The sequence below is a fragment of the Crocuta crocuta genome, unplaced genomic scaffold (genome assembly GCF_008692635.1).
Source record: "Crocuta crocuta isolate KB4526 unplaced genomic scaffold, BGI_CrCroc_1.0 scaffold125, whole genome shotgun sequence".
In the NCBI taxonomy this organism is placed as follows: domain Eukaryota; kingdom Metazoa; phylum Chordata; class Mammalia; order Carnivora; family Hyaenidae; genus Crocuta; species Crocuta crocuta.
Window position 1 is genome coordinate 7,311,022 of NW_027531143.1, and position 16,496 is coordinate 7,327,517.

At 33.5% G+C, this 16,496-nt stretch overlaps 1 protein-coding gene and 1 non-coding gene across 6 annotated transcripts in view; one reads left to right on the forward strand and one right to left on the reverse strand.

Annotated features, from left to right (window-relative positions):
- The window catches only part of PRKACB (protein kinase cAMP-activated catalytic subunit beta), a 120,869-nt gene that overhangs the window by 91,425 nt on the left and 12,948 nt on the right, over nucleotides 1-16,496 (forward strand). For all 5 annotated transcript variants that reach the window (XM_077771044.1, XM_077771042.1, XM_077771043.1 and 2 more), the window contains 5 exons: nucleotides 1,821-1,919; nucleotides 3,219-3,301; nucleotides 6,269-6,395; nucleotides 7,310-7,405; nucleotides 10,980-11,102. In XM_077771044.1, the coding sequence (XP_077627170.1) occupies nucleotides 1,821-1,919; nucleotides 3,219-3,301; nucleotides 6,269-6,395; nucleotides 7,310-7,405; nucleotides 10,980-11,102 (528 nt within the window). The remainder of the gene's footprint in view (nucleotides 1-1,820; nucleotides 1,920-3,218; nucleotides 3,302-6,268; nucleotides 6,396-7,309; nucleotides 7,406-10,979; nucleotides 11,103-16,496) is intronic.
- On the reverse strand, nucleotides 13,634-13,768 carry LOC144237453 (U4 spliceosomal RNA). Its single transcript, XR_013336861.1, has one exon. It is a non-coding gene; the product is annotated as a U4 spliceosomal RNA (small nuclear RNA).

Here is a 16,496-nt window from a genome sequence, read left to right on the forward strand (position 1 = left end):
ACAGGGAAATTTTAGGGCAGTATAAGTACTCTGTATGGTATTATAATGTTGGGCACATGTCATTATATATTTGTCTAAACCCACAGAATGTCCAACGCTAAGAGTAAACCCTAGTGTAAACTATGGACACTGGGTGATAAAGACATCAATGTAAAAAAAAAAAAAAGTTCATCACTTGTAACAAATGTATCACACTCTAGTCCAGAGGGAGTTGGGTGCTAGGAGAGATGTTGATAGTGGGGGAGGCTATGTGTGTGTGATAGGAGGAATATGGAAAATCTCTGTATCTTCCGCTCAATTCTACTGAACCTGAAACTGCTAAAAAAAAAAAAAAAAAGCTGTTTTTTAATGTAAATACAAAGCAACAATAATTCTCAAGCTAATGTTACATAATGTATTGTTTTAAGTTTGGATTAATTAGTTCGTAACTAGTTAGAATTTGGAGAGTAGTGGTCCAACCACTTCGTATTACATCAAAAAACAAAACAAAAAACAGAATACTGAGATCCTAAGAGTCGAAATAACATCTCCAAAGTCACAAAAACCACTTGACAAGAAGGTCTAGATTAGAATACAGACCTTCTCAGTCAACTATTCTCTGCTCACTAGTATTTTTATACTATAATTGTATATACTAATAACTGGATGGTAACTTTACCTTGCTTATGTTCAACTTCTTGAATTCTGTGACTGCCCCACATTTGCTAGTAAGCCTCTAGCAAGTAGGAATGCCACCTGCTAATGACTTACACTTATACCAGACAATTATTTATATCTCCCTCAGGTCACCTTTTCTTAAGTTAAAAATAGAATCACATGTGGGATAGAAGCATAGTCTTCTTGAAGTCAAAATAAGTCGCTTTCCTCTGCTACTATGTATTTGACTGAGTAGAAGGAAATCCAGAGGAAGCTTGATTAATCCTAAATGACCTGTTTGTTTTAAAGATGTAGTTGAGTTTTGCCCATATTTTGTGTGTCCTCTATTACAGCTGTACACGAAATAAGTCAGGCAGAGAAGGACAAACATCATATGTTTGCACGTATAGGAGGATTAGGAGGAACTTGATGGAGGAACAAGGGGGAGAAGAAGGGGGGAAATGGTGGGGGAAAGGGAGAGAGGCAAACTATGAGAGACTCTTGAATGCTGACAAAAACTGAGGACTGATGGATGTGGGGTGGAGGAGGGATGGGCATGGAGGAGGGCACTTGTGGAGATGAGCACTGAGTGTTATGTGGAAACTAATTTGACAATAAACTATTTGTAAAAAATAAATAAATAAATAAAATTTAAAAAACTAAAAAAAAAATAATTTATAATTTGAAATTTTAGAATTTATTCAGGTATTAGGAAATGAACAAATTGTTCATTTTTACCCAGTGTTTTTCAGTTATTGGATTTTCTTCAATTCTTAATTTCCTTGCTGATCTTCTAAAGATTTAAAATCAATACCTACTTATTGCAGTGATTTATACCAGCTACTTTAGTGGACTAACTGTAATTCATTAGGAGCTGAGTATTTTCACATACTAATTTTTTTAAGTAACATATTATGAGTCTATTTCTTTTAGCTCTTGCTTCTTGACTGAAAATCCTAGTTGCCCTTCTAAGACTACATTTTAAATCCTCAGCTAGGTTTTGCATTTGAATCTGATAAAACCTAATTATTGGTTATTATCCTACCCTTATCCAACTTAGTGATTTTGCTTATCCAAGCTCATTATTATATGGAAAGCATTTTATTTATGTTTTTTCTTTTAAAATTATAGTAAGTTTTAAATTCTGTTCAAGTACATTAAATATATTTATCTCTCAATTACAGGTTGTTAAGCTGAAGCAAATAGAGCATACTTTGAATGAGAAAAGAATATTACAGGCGGTGAATTTTCCTTTTCTTGTTCGACTGGAGTATTCTTTTAAGGTAGATTTTACAATATTCAAATAAAATAATTTTACCCTCACATATTTTTAAAAATATGAAACTGTAATATGATTCTAAGCCAGAAGATAAATGTGGAGAATATGAATAAATAAAAAAGTAATATATTAAGATTTTATGTTTATAAACTTATGTTAATATTTGAAAAGATTTTGGCTCTCCCTAGGGAAATTTTTAAAGGTGATGTGTAATTTTTCATGAGATGCTATTATAAATTGAAATATTTCCATTTCCCAAAATCCATAGTAATATCTTATTAAGCAGTTGTTACACTCTTGCAAATGAATATATCCACATAACTTCCTTTTCTCTTGAACCTTTTCTGACATAGTCTTACCATCCTTTTTTCCTTAGTAATTTGTGTTCTAGTCTTTCCATTTACATAAGGTAGAACAGTCTTTGGCTCTCCACTCAAGGTTCTCATAAAGTTGAACAAGATTTATTCTTTAAGTTGGCAGCTTTTCAGCTCTTCAGAAAGATACTTGGCATCTCTGTAATATTAATTCATATGAAACATTTTAACCTTTCTCCATTTCCTTCTTTATTCTTTAAATCAGATGAATACCTGTATATTTAGGATATTAAAAATCATTAATCTCTCTGACCTAATTTAGTACATAAAATGCAAACATTCTTACTTCTTCAAATTGTTTTAAGTGTTATTCCTTTACATCCACTGTAGTATTAAGTCACGGCTGCAGTGTTTACTCATTCAAAAGTTAGGGTTCCCTGCAAGGACAGAAACAGCAAACATCCCAGACTGTTTGCGGCAAGAATACTAGGGGGAAAAATTGAATTTTCCACTGTAGAAAAATAAGAGTAACTTCCATTTATTCTCTCTTTCCTAATGTTAGTAATCTCTTGGGTGGATTTTTAAATTTGCCTTTTTGTAGAGAAAGACAGATACCATATGTTTTCACTTACAGGTGGATTAGGAGAAACTTAATGGAGGACCAGGGGAGAGGGGAAGGGGAAAAAAGTTGGGGACAAGGAGGGAGGCAAACCTTGAGAGACTCTTGAATACTGAGTGGGGGTGGAGGAGAGGGGAAGGGGGGTGATGAGCATGGAGGAGGGCACTTGTGGGGATGAGCACTGGGTGTTATATGGAAACCAACCTGACAATAAACTATGAAAGAAAAAATTAAAAAATAAAAATGAAGTTCAGGCCAGAAAAAAAAAATTGCCTTTTTCTAATTGAACATGGTGTTATCTTAAAATATTTCCTGAAAATAACTGAAGTTTCATAATTTTGATTTACTTATCCTTTTTATTTGTTCATAGGATAATTCTAATTTATACATGGTTATGGAATATGTCCCTGGGGGTGAAATGTTTTCACATCTAAGAAGAATTGGAAGGTTCAGGTAACTAATACTTTATCCTCCTCAAATCTTTTTTAAGTCATTGTCAGTGCTAAAACTTTATTTCACTTAATTTAGCAATATGTTAGCTATATAAAAATTATGTGGAAACATTCATAAGAGACCATACCCTACTGATTTTTAAAAATCAAATAAAAGCATCATTGTACCAATGTAAATATTCTACCATTGGTAGATATTGTGAAGTTCCATTATTTAGAGAATTTTCATAAGATGCAAAAATTAATTGAATTTAAACATGCTAGTATTTATTGAACAAATATTAATAATACAACTCTGGGGAAGAGATATATGTAAAGATGAAGATAAGAAAGGAATACACGAAAAGATAATAATGACATCGTAGTGATATCATTATGAAGTTTGTTTTGCACAAATTTAATTTTCTTTAAAGTTCTTGTTATGTTGAGTTTTAAATATATATATGTAATTTTAAAAGAATTTGTAACTTGGGGCTCCTGGATGGCCGTTGGTTAAGTGTCCGACTTTGACTCAGGTCATGATCTCACAGTTGGTGAGTTCGAGCCCCTTGTCAGCTGTGCTGACAGCTCAGAGCCTGGAGTTGCTTTGGATTCTGTGTCACTCTCTCTCTCTGTCCCTCCCCTGCTTGTGCTTGCACTCTCTCTCTCTCTCTCAAAAATAAATAATAAATATTAAAAATAAAAGAGTTTGTATCTTATCATTAGGTTACTGCTAACAAAGCCACACAGTTTTTAAAATAAGTTATAAATTCTGTTAGCTTTACCTGTATGTAATAGTTGTAAGCTACTACTGTTCATTAGTAATCACTGATAGAATGCATGTCCAGCTTCTTTTAGCACATTATATGCTGGCTTGATGAAAGCATGTGCAGCAGTACCAACTGGGCTGATGATGGTAATCCATTTCAGAAAGAGATTATGATAGCCTCAGATTATCCACAAGATCATATTCAATTATGGGCCAACATTAGAGTTATTTTAGTTACCTGAGGCCTAAGCCAAAATTCATTTATTGAGCTAATATGGTAAGGCACCTAATATGTGTCAGGCACTGTGCTGATGCAAAGCAACTTCTGTTTATCTTTAATGATTTCCTTTCACCTCCTGTTGTCCTCTCTTCTACTACCCTTGTCCATGCAGGCCCAGCATCCTCAGATTGCCCTTGATAACTCAAAGTTTATACTGAAGCATTACACCTAAACCTATCTTCAAAAAATATTTTGTTCATTTTCTATCATTACTAACTTCTTTCCTTTGTAACTCCCCACACTCCTATTTCTTTAATACTTGACTTGGTACTGGGAGGAAAGTGAGTTGATTGCAATAATTCATATTGAGACACTGTCTTTTCTAATCTTTCATTCATACTACATGTACACTTGACAGGTTGCTAACTCCTATCCTAGAAACTTTAAGACAACAAGACAATTTTGAGTTATTATTGAGCATGGCTTTAATCAGAATCAGGGCAGTCATGATTCTCTACTTAAATAGCAACTATCTAGACTTAAAACTGCTTCAGCATTAAGTCTTCCAATAGAATATTTTACTTTCATCTCTCAAGTTGGGTCACACATCTGTATAATGTTTGTGTTCCTCCAATCAAATATCAGTGTGTGGAAATAAATATAAAATGCTTAGTACATCTTATATTTGTGATTGTAAATTTATTTATAAAATGCTAAGTGCATCTTGTATTTACAGATGTGTGGAGAAAATTGGAGGGGACCTTCCAGGTCAAATGTGTCCAAAGTTAGGAATATTTCAGTGACCAAGATGATTCTTCCAATCTCCCCTTAAAATGTTCCCCTGTTCTTTGTCATACAGTCTATGTTACAAAATTTATGATGTTGAGATGGGGCTGAAACTGTAAGGGTATTATAAAGTTATCTCCCCCAAAGGTATTTTTCTTTACATATTCATTAATGCAACAAATAATGTTGCATTATTGAGAACCTGATATGTATCAGGCTAGAACCTAGGGAATGCAGTGACAAGCAAAAGGAGCAGCATATATAATCTTTTTTGGAATTTCTACTTCTGGTGCTATGAGATCAAATTCATGCCAGCCATCTTGAGGGAAATTCTATTCATAGTTCATGTTATTCATTGAGGACATAAATCTGAAAGTCATTGCAGTTTATCAGGCCAATTAACAGAATTCATTGTATACACTACAAGATGAAATAGAAACTCAAATTAGAAAATCAGTACATCCTTTGGAGTAATACTCCGAACATGGCATCAGCATGATACTGATCTATCAGTTGATCTCATCTGTGCATACAAGAACTGTACGTGTTTATACAAACATACAGATTACACTTATGTTTCTATATCTATGTAAACATGTATAGTAGAAGATTTGGAAATTCAAACCCAGGATTGTACCTATGGTTTCTGGATAGGATTATGGGAGCTCTTTATCCTTCATCAATAATTTTTATGATTTTTCTAAAAATGAGAATATATCATTTTTGTAATAGGAATAGTCTGGGTCAAATGGTATCAGTCTACAGATTAATGCAGCTAAACAACTTCTGTGTAGTGAAATTCTTTAAGCACTTGAAATTTGTGAGAAAGGTAGATGGAGTTTATCGACAGTAACAATGGCCTGATTATCCATGTTTTGACATATTTGCTTTCCAATCATTCTCAAAGAGAGACATAATTATAAAGACATCAGTATTTTCTAATATGGCCAATAATAACTTAAAATAAGATGACTGTTTTAGAGTTTTATTTTTCTTCAATGTATGCTGCCTCCTAGCCATATTAAAGTATTATTATTTAAAGTTAATTCAGAGGTTTAGTAGATACTCAGAAACTAACAAGATTCTTAAATGTTTAAGAGAAAAAAATTTTTGCTTCCAAAATATTTCTACCCTATATTAATTTTTTTTCATAATCTTCTAATTACCATGTGTTAAACCACTTTACAGAAAATCAATGTTTTTCTTCTTTGTAGTGAACCCCATGCACGGTTCTATGCAGCTCAGATAGTGCTAACATTCGAGTACCTCCATTCACTAGACCTCATCTACAGAGATCTAAAACCTGAAAATCTCTTAATTGACCACCAAGGTTATATCCAGGTATGGCTTGAACACATTATATATCATGTGTTTACTAGGTAAAAGTTGTATATATTTAACTTTAGCTACCAATATTGGATGGTTTGTTTGTTTGTTTTAGTGAGAGAAGTATTTCTTTCTAATAGCTTAAATTGAGCTCATAGTTCTGCCACTATTTCAGAGACCAAAAATTCCCATCAAGAATAGAACATGTTTATACCTCCCATAGTCTGTAGTTGTGAACGGAATGAGCATAGGCTCCTACATACAGTATATATAGAATAGCTAAATTTGTGAGCTCTCACTTAGTGCCAGGAATCATTCCAAATGTTGTACGTGCATCATCTTTTTTAGACCTGATAACCTTATAAAGTGTAAGTACTGCTGGTACCCTCATTGTAAGGCTAACAAAACTAAGGCACAGCAAGTCACATAGGCAGTAAATGGTAGAGTCAGAATTTGAACCCAGACTGTCCCCAGAGTTATGCTCCTTCACAGCAGCAGCCAGAGGAGCCCTGGATACCAACACTGAACTGGTGGAGGTGTTTTCTTTCCACTTCTGTTAAGAGTGAGAATATCCCTTTTTATCCAGTTATCAGTAGGTTCTCCGGTTGATACTCTTTTTATTTCCAATGACATATTAATGGCAGAGCACATACTGGACTCCAGGAATACTTCTAACTTTGCTTCATTTTTGTTAAAAGCATTGACTTTTATCATTTTGTGTGTTTATTTCTTCGTTTGAGTCGGAAAAGGTGCTCCAGAGTGAACCTTCATTCACTAATAGTGGCCTATATGGGTTGGTCTCAGTTACATTGCCTTAATTTTTTTTATGGTTTTAATTTTAACCCTGATTTTTAACTTTCAGCTTAGGTGTGACTAAAACATTGATGGTGAAATAATGAATGTTCACAAATTTTTTTTGTCTTTGATAGGTCACAGACTTTGGGTTTGCCAAAAGAGTTAAAGGCAGAACTTGGACATTATGTGGCACTCCAGAATATCTCGCTCCAGAGATAATCCTTAGCAAGGTATATTTATAGTGCCCTTATGTAAGAGGCAAAAATGTAAGGCATGCACCACTGTGGACTTTTATAGAAATAGTTTCCTGATCTAGTACTACATTTTTGTTTCATCTAAATTATGAATTTTGTCTGTTTGATTACTAAAGAATAATTACTTATAATCTACCACTGATTCAGTAACCTCTAAGTTTTAACTCTGGATCTAAGAGAAATCGTGTGGTAGAACACAGGGAAAACAGTCAATAATACTGTAATAACTTCATACTGTGGCACATGGTAACTAGATGTGTCATAGTAATCATTTCACAATGTATATAAAATGTTGAATCACAATGTTGTACACCTGAAAGTAATATAATATTGTATGTCAACTATCCTTCAAAAAAATTAATGTGAATAAATCGGATCTTGAGACCCATATTTTTTTCTTTCAACCTTACTGAAAAGTCACTGTCAGACCTAACCGTCTAAGTTGAAGGTGTACAGCATAATGGTTTGACTTACATAGATTATGGGATAGATTACCACAATAGGTTTAATTAACATACATCATCTCATATAGATGTAATAAAAAGAAAAAAAGTCCACGTTTTGAAAGACAGTTGTTGATAGTTTGTTGAGGATAGTTCTACTTTCCAAAACAGTGAAAATGTGGTAAGAGAAGTCTGTAATCATATCTGAAAGGATGGTTCCATTCTGTTCCCCTTCCACTGCCATCCCTAGGTGGAAACAGCTAGAAAGGAAAAACTAACAATAACAAAACAAAACTAACAAAAACAATAACATAGCATGACAGGAACAAGTAAAGAGAAAGGGATAACACACATGTCTTGATATTTACAAATTGAATAACTACAAATAACTATGTAACAGGAATAATATAAATGATCTCATTCAGTTTTCCTCTCATCTTTGTAATTTAATCATCTATAACTTTTTAGTCTTTTATAACCTAAATATAATCGCTGTTTACACATTTCTTTTGTAAGTACACCTACCAAATGATGTGATGACAGAATAAGCACCAAAACTTTAAAAAATGTATATATATTATAAAAGTAGTAGATATTCATTGTACAAAATTTGGAAAATGCAGAAAAATAAAAAGAAACAACAACAAAAAAACCTACAATCTCTCTACCTAGGGGTAGCCTTTTTTTTAAATAATTTTTTAAGTTTATTTATTTATTTATTTTTTTTGAGAGAGAGCACAAGCAAGGGAGGGACAGAGAGAAGGAGAGACAGAGTCCAAAGTAGGCTCTGCATCATCAGCGCAGAGCCCAGCATGGGCTCGAACTCATGAACTGTGAGATCATGACTTGATCCAAGATCAGGAGTTGGACAACTAACCGACTGAGCCACACAGCCACCCCAACATAGCCCTAGAAAATCTTTTTTCAATATATTTTTCTGTTCATGTTATCACAGTTGAGATATAGTGAATGTACAGTTTGTATTCAGCTTTTTTTCCCTTGAATGCTAATAAGCATGCAAACATTCTAATGGCTTATTTGCAAATGTATCATAAAGTATTTTGCCATTATTCTATAGCTAAACATTCAAGTCATCCCTTTTTCTTTTTTCTTTAATTTTTTTGTCATTATAAATAACTGTGATAAACATAAACATTTTGTACATAAAGGTTTTTATGCATTTCAAATTATTTTTTCAGGACAGATTCCCAGAAGTAGAATTACTGGGACAACGGGTATGAACATTTTTAGTCTCTCAATAAATATTGCCAAAGTGCTTTTCAAAAAGATTGTAGCATTTTCTACTCCTACTAGCAGTATGAGCATGACTACTTCGTCACACTGTATCCAGCATTAGATATTCTTACTTTCAAAATCATTACTAAGGAGGCGCCTGGGTGGCTCAGTCAGTTAAGCATCTGACTCTTGATTTTGGCTCAGGTCATGATCACAAGGTTCACGAGTTTGAGCTCCACATCAGGCTCTGCCCTGAAGGCATAGAGCCTGCTTGAGATTCTCTCCCTCCCTCTCTCTACTCCTTCTGTTCCCCTGCTTGCTCTCTCTCTCAAAATAAATAAATAAACTTAAATAATAAAATAATGACTAATTTAATAGACAATAAATGGTATTTCATTATTTTAAGTCTTATATCTTTGGTTATTAGATTTTTTTAATGCTCTACAGACATTTGGTGGGTTTTGTGTGTGTGTGAGTCATTAGTTCATGTCCTTTGCTCATTTATCTATTTTAGTTTTTCTTACTGATTTGTTTTAATTTTCTATACCTAGAGATATATTAGGGTATTAAAAGTATCTGGCATATTTTTTTAATAAAGATTAGCACATAATCTCAAATACAGAAACCAAAGCTTAGTAAAAGGATCCAGCTCAACATCACGTGCTTTCACTGTACTAAAAATATAATGAATGACATTACTAGTGACTTAAATTAAAAGAATTAAAGTATAGTTAATGCCCATTTCTATTAGCAAAACAAAGTGCTATTCATCTTAAACTAGTCTCCCTATAAAAAAACATACAGAAGCAGAAAAAAATCTCTATATTAGATTTTCACTAATAATTTGAAAATTAAATGGTTTGTAAAGCTAAAATTTTGACAAAACTTTGGAGTGTGGGGAGTGGTGAAGGTAATTTGAGGGCAGACCAAAAGATCTGGCAAAAACTCAGATCATTTCTCTCCATGATCAAGTTGAGTTTTTTCCCATAATCTTCTGTGCCAGCTGACATTGATCATATTTGATAACAAACTTTATATAAACATGTTAATATTTTATTTTTATTTTTTTATAAATACTGCTAGTTCTTAATTTTAGCAAGTTTAGTAGTATGGAAAAAAACAAAAATAACTTTAGAACTATACATTTGGTTTACAATGTACTTCTATGTACATTATTTCCTTTTATTTGATAAAGTCCTAACAAAAACCTCATGAATTAGTTATCTTTTCTGTATACCTTTTAGAGATGAGAAGACAGTAGAATAGCTAAAGTAAACAAATGTTTACATTTATTAGGATCCAAATTAAACTTGTAGCTTTCATTAAGATCCTGTGAAGTGGATGAGAATGCCACTAGTATAATCACCCTCCTAACGCCAACAATAGAGAGTATTTTGAAGTCAACTCCACTGTTTACTATGAAGTCCAATATCTACGGTTTTGTTTAAAAACCTTTGGCCTTTCTATGAATGCTCTAGAAAACCTGATTTATAAGGTTATGGACCTAGAATGGACTTGAAAAGTTAAGGTAGCACCTCCCTCCCTACTGTTGAGCAACAACTAAATTATCCTAATTAATTAGGGGATATTTATTGTCTACAATATTCTTAATGATTTTAGGAATAAGATTTAATAATATTTCCAATTCCAATATGATTGGAATGTATCCAATATCTGGAAATTTTCTCTGTTGTTTAATTCAAATGTGATCTGACACATTTTGTTCATTTTTTATTCTATCCTGAATAGCTGCTCAGCAATTGCTCTCTAACAAATTTCATATGCGTGAATATCATTTTGACATCATCTATGACTTCATTCCTTCTGAGCAGATTAATTAATAATCGACGTTTGCCACTGGTTTATCTTAGGGCTACAATAAGGCGGTGGACTGGTGGGCATTAGGAGTGTTAATCTATGAAATGGCAGCTGGCTACCCCCCATTCTTTGCAGACCAACCAATTCAGATTTATGAAAAGATTGTTTCCGGAAAGGTAAGTAATATATTTTATAATTCCTCTATTATTCATTATTTCTATAATGAAGTGTATGATTTGTAGATTAAAACCATTTGATGTCATCAGAATAATTACCCTAGATTGGGAAAAATACAAAAACATCCACAGTTGCTGTCTTGGTACCTAGTATTCATTTAAGGTAACAAAATAAGCATTAAGTCATTTAAGTTTCTTAAGAAAATGAGGCAGTTTTACAAACAAATTCGCAAAAAGATAGAGCAGTTTTCTTTTTTATCATTTATAAAATATAGGATCATACCTCTCATTCCCAGTATTTCTTTAAATAAGTAAAAATTGTTAGTTATTTCATGTGGGTAGCTATTTGGAGAGGAGTTTTGGGGGCTATTTTTATATCCCCTTGTTTTTTCAGGAGAAACTTGTTTGAATTATGTCAAACACCACAAAATTAGAGGTTAACACAAAATAGATAAGCCTTTATAAAATCGAAATTCAGAGAAATGATATTTGTATAATTGTTCATGTTGATTGTGATTATAATTGCCATTGATCTTTAGCAAATATGGAAATAACTTTTTAGCATGAGTAGATTCACTATATCATAGTATTTTACATTTTGTAATTATTCCATAAACCTTCCTTCTTTTGTATTTATAATCCCTATAAATGCATTAATAATGTATATAAACAAACCATTCATTCTTGCCTTAGCATACACTTTTTTAAAAATTACTACAGTCCAGGCGCCTGGGTGGCTCAGTTGGTTAAGCATCCAATACTTGATTTCACCTCAGGTCATTATCTTGCAGTTCTTGGGGTTAAGCCCCTCACTGGGCTCTGTGAATAGAGCCTGCTTGGATTTTCTCTCAGTCGGTCCGTCTGTCTGTCTGTCTGTCTCTCTCTCAAATAAATAAATAAACTAAAAATAAAGAATAGGCTTTTAAAAATTCCAAAAAGACCTTTCATACATTTTCATAGAGTTTATAGGAAGGGATATTTTCCCATTTTTCCCTTTTTCCTATTCTTACATGTGGTACGCTCCATTAATTTATCTCTTTTTTTCCCCTTTAGATCACATAGCCCCATTTAGAATATGACCAGGAAATAGAGCATCAATCTTGACATAACATTATGCTGAGATGTGATGTAGTTGACTTTTTGTCTGTTTTGTGAACTTCTAAGGCAGAGAATTCCCTGATCAACCTAGAGAATCTGGAAGGAGATAGAGGGAAAGTCTCCATTTCTTTATACCTCAGCCAGATTCACACTTTACACTTAGTGTAAAAGCTGACCCTCCAACCCATGAACTTAATATTTATAATATCACCTATTCAGAAGGTTCCCTGAATGTCCCTAATTTGGTAATCTATCTTTTTTACCAATATCCAAATTTAAATAATGGTGCCACACAGCTGGGCTGTGAAGACAAGACACCAACAGAATGGGTCTCTCTAGCCCCCTACAATCCACATCTCAACACAGTATTGTTCCATATCTTCCAGGGTATATGTAGTCTACAGGGATCACAAGATTTTCAGTTATATTTTCCTTCATTTTATGAAAGTTTTATGTTATGGCAGTATTCACAAACTAGGGGACTAACTAAAGAACTTATACTTTGACTATGTCAAGAATAAAAAATAAATACACCTTAGCTAAGCTAGATGTTGAAAGATTTACACTAAGGTAATAATACAAAAAGGCAGAATGGAATACTTAAGTAATTAGGTATCACTGCTGTCCTTGTTACATTTGTAGCCCTAGGCCTCAGGTTTCTTATCCTTGTAATTGTTTTCATCCGGCAGAATATTAAAGTCACGGTAAAAGAACTTTTGAGATAAACAAAACATTAAGAAAAATCAGTATACAAGGCAGGTATTTATTTTTTAAGAATTTGAAAAGTGATTATGTAAAATCTCAAGAAAGAATATGAACCAAAGGTCATGTGAAGAATGTTGAGAGAACTAAAGTACTTTAAATCCCTGAATGAAAGCAGCATGCGGTAGTCCACCCTTATCGACAGTTTCAGTGACTTGCAGTCAACTGCAGTCCAAAGCGGGATCCTTCTGCTGAGGTAGCATCAGAAGTTCAGTAATAGCCTGCCACCACAGCACAACACCCGTGTCATTCACCTCGCTTCATGTCATCACATGGGCATTGTATCATCTCACATCATCATGAGAAGGGTGAGTACTGTACAGGAAGAGTTTGACAATCAGAGATTACAAACAACGAACAATTATAACAATAAGGCTGCTGTAGTAAACAGCATGCTGCAGTGGGTGTGGTCTCTGTGTCCCCTTCTCAAACTCTTCCTGTTACAGTACTCACCCTTCTCATGATGATGTGAGATGATACAATGCCCACGTGATGACATGAAGCGAGGTGAGTGAAAAAATATTTAGTTGTTTATGAATATGTTTTTATTTCATATCAAGCTTTAATAGTGAGGCTCCAATATTAACTTAATATTTAAATCTGTGTATAGTCTATAATCCTAACTGCTTAAATCCTAGCCACCTTATTAAAGGAATGGCAACATAAAATTTTATTTTATCACAGTATCTGATATTTTTCTTATTTAGAAATATGATAGGATGTTTGGTATACTATTGTTTTTCAGTTAGCAATAATCGCACCTCAGATAAAGCTCATTGGCTACAATACTGCCACTGCGCAAAGCGTGGTATACTCTTGTGTTTAACTAAAGGTACCAGATTAACTCTTCCCATATTGGATATAAAGTCATTTTCTTCCTTTTTCCCCTTTGCTCCTAAAATAGACTCATGAAAGCAGTATATTGCTATTAACTGATCGCTAGGATTTATACTATGTGAACATAAAGTTATGTGCACCATTCCCAATAAAACCATCTGTTTCAACACTCAAATCCAAACTGTAATTTATGTCTATCCACATTACAAAAGTGTTGTCATCTCTCTGGTTAGTAAATAAAAGCCAAATTGGAGAATAACTACGATTTAAATTTTTTAGTTGTTCAAATCATTAAAAATCAAATTTTGGCCTTACAAATCCTATATTTGTATTTAAAATCTTTAATGATTGGAATGATATTTCATTTTAAAATATATGTTTCAATCATAATTATTTTTGCTGTTTTTTAAAAGTGTGTTATTATGCAGCATTTTATATTGATTACATCTTTCCATTCTGAAGCTATAGATTATAGGTAGGAGTAACATCAAAATTAAAATAAAATGTATTTAATGAAGTGATTAATTCACTGAAATACATATATTTGAAAATTAGATTGCTATTTTTCTCTATTAAAATATTTTAACTCAAGTTGGTATTTTTAAATGCACAGAAAGATGATCAATCAGCTTGTTAGATTCTCTCCTACACATATTTTGCCTTTAAAAAAAGGAGGAGGTGGTATTTTAAATGTCAAATTATTCATGCAATATCAAGGTTCAGGTTTAGAAATGCACAGCTGACAGGAAAGTCTTAATAATTTTCGCATTAAATTTGACATTTCTTAGCAATATATATACTGAGTTTCTGCACATAGTCTTTAAATTCCATACTTCAGTGCCATATAGTCTGTGACAAGAATCAATATGGCTTCTATAGCAACTCCATTTAGCTGCATCACTCTTAGAAATATATTAGTTAATACTGTTTTCAAAAATGATAACTTGCAAATAAGGCAGTCAAGTAACAGCTGTTGTAGAAACCATTACTTTAGAGTCCTTGATTTATGTAATTTAAAACAAATTCTGAGCTCTATTATATATAAATATTATTCCACTTTTAACGAGCACCAAAAATGTACAAGGAGACACTATACAAAATATAAAGTTGTAAACATACGTATATAGAATGATCAAGGAGTCCGTTCACTTTTTCCTGAAAGGAAATTCACATTCACATGAAGGGTAATTGATTAGCAGCCAAATGGCTATTCCTTTCTGTATCAGGGGCCCTTAAAGCCCAAATTCCCAGGTTAGGTGATTTGCTAGGAAGACTCACAGACTTCAACATATAGTAATACTCAAGAAATGAAGCCTAACAAGTACCTTCATTAGAAGATACTTTACAAAGAAAAGATATAAAGTACTGTCAGCAAAAGGAAAGGCTCATGGGTCAGTGCCTAGAGGAAACTAGGCCCAAGCTTTCAAGAGTCTTTTCCTAGTGGAGTGACAAAGGATGAACTTAATTCCTCCAGCCACAAACTGTGACAGCATGGGTAGATATCATCTACCAGGGAAGCTCATTAGAGGCTGAGTGCTCAAGGATTTTATTGGGATCACATATACACTCTCTGCCTAGCACATACCTACATCCCAAAGTCACAGAGCAAAATAGATGTTCAGCGTACGCCATATTGTTTGTACAAACAAGTTGGGTTTAGTGAACCACTCATATTATTTAGGGCAAGTTTCATATCAGTGTGAGGAACTGTTATCATGCCAATTCCCAGATACCTGCCCAGGGCTAAATTTGCAAGCAAGCCTTCCTTAAAGGTAACAGTCCCAGGCCTGCTGTATTAACTCTTTTCTGCACTGTTCTGTTTCCTAAATAACATACACATAGGCAGAAACACCATTGTACTTGTTCTAAGATCCATTGTTAATGCTTTTGGGGAAACTAAAATGCCATTTTCTATTTGGCTATGGCTATACTTAAAGAAACTTAGATAACTCAGTAGTCATTTTCATAAAACTCAAAAGCAGTTTTACCATTTGCCTAAAACCCAGGCCATTTTTTAACACTTTGCTGTGGTCATTTAAAAGCCTTCTTAATACCTGCTTTGAGACAGTCCATACTTTAGTGGTCTTTTGGGCAACTTGTTTTGCAGTGGAGGAAATGAGGATTGGATCGGTAATGGTCCTCTATGATAAATCTAGATTTATCCTAACTACCACTGTTTCTGCAGAAGAGAACAGATCAGAGAGCCCACAGTTGTGATAGTAATATTATAAGTATTTTTTAAATGTACTGGATCTTTCTTTTTATATATATAAACTCCAGGCTGATTAAAGTTTCCTCAGGTCCTTTGAGGCAGTGTGGAGGTTGGTACCATATCTATAGAAAGCCTAATGAATAAAAAGTTGTTAGGCCTTTTGAAAAATTTACTAATGTATATGCTCATTTTTGCTAGATAAATTGGTTACTGGGATACAGTTTCTTAGAACTGTACCTACATTGAGCCATCTGGGTATTTCAGTCAATTAAGCATCTGACTCTTGATTTTGGCTCAGGTCATGATCTCACAATTCAGGAGATCGAGCCTGCGTCAGGCTCTGCATGTGCCTGCTTGGGATTCTCTCTCTCCCTCCCTCTCTGCCCCTACACTGCTCTCGCATGCTCTCCCTCTCTCCCAAAATAAATAAATAAACTTAAAAAAAAAAAAAAAAGAACTGTACTTAATTTGGAAAGGTTACTTTA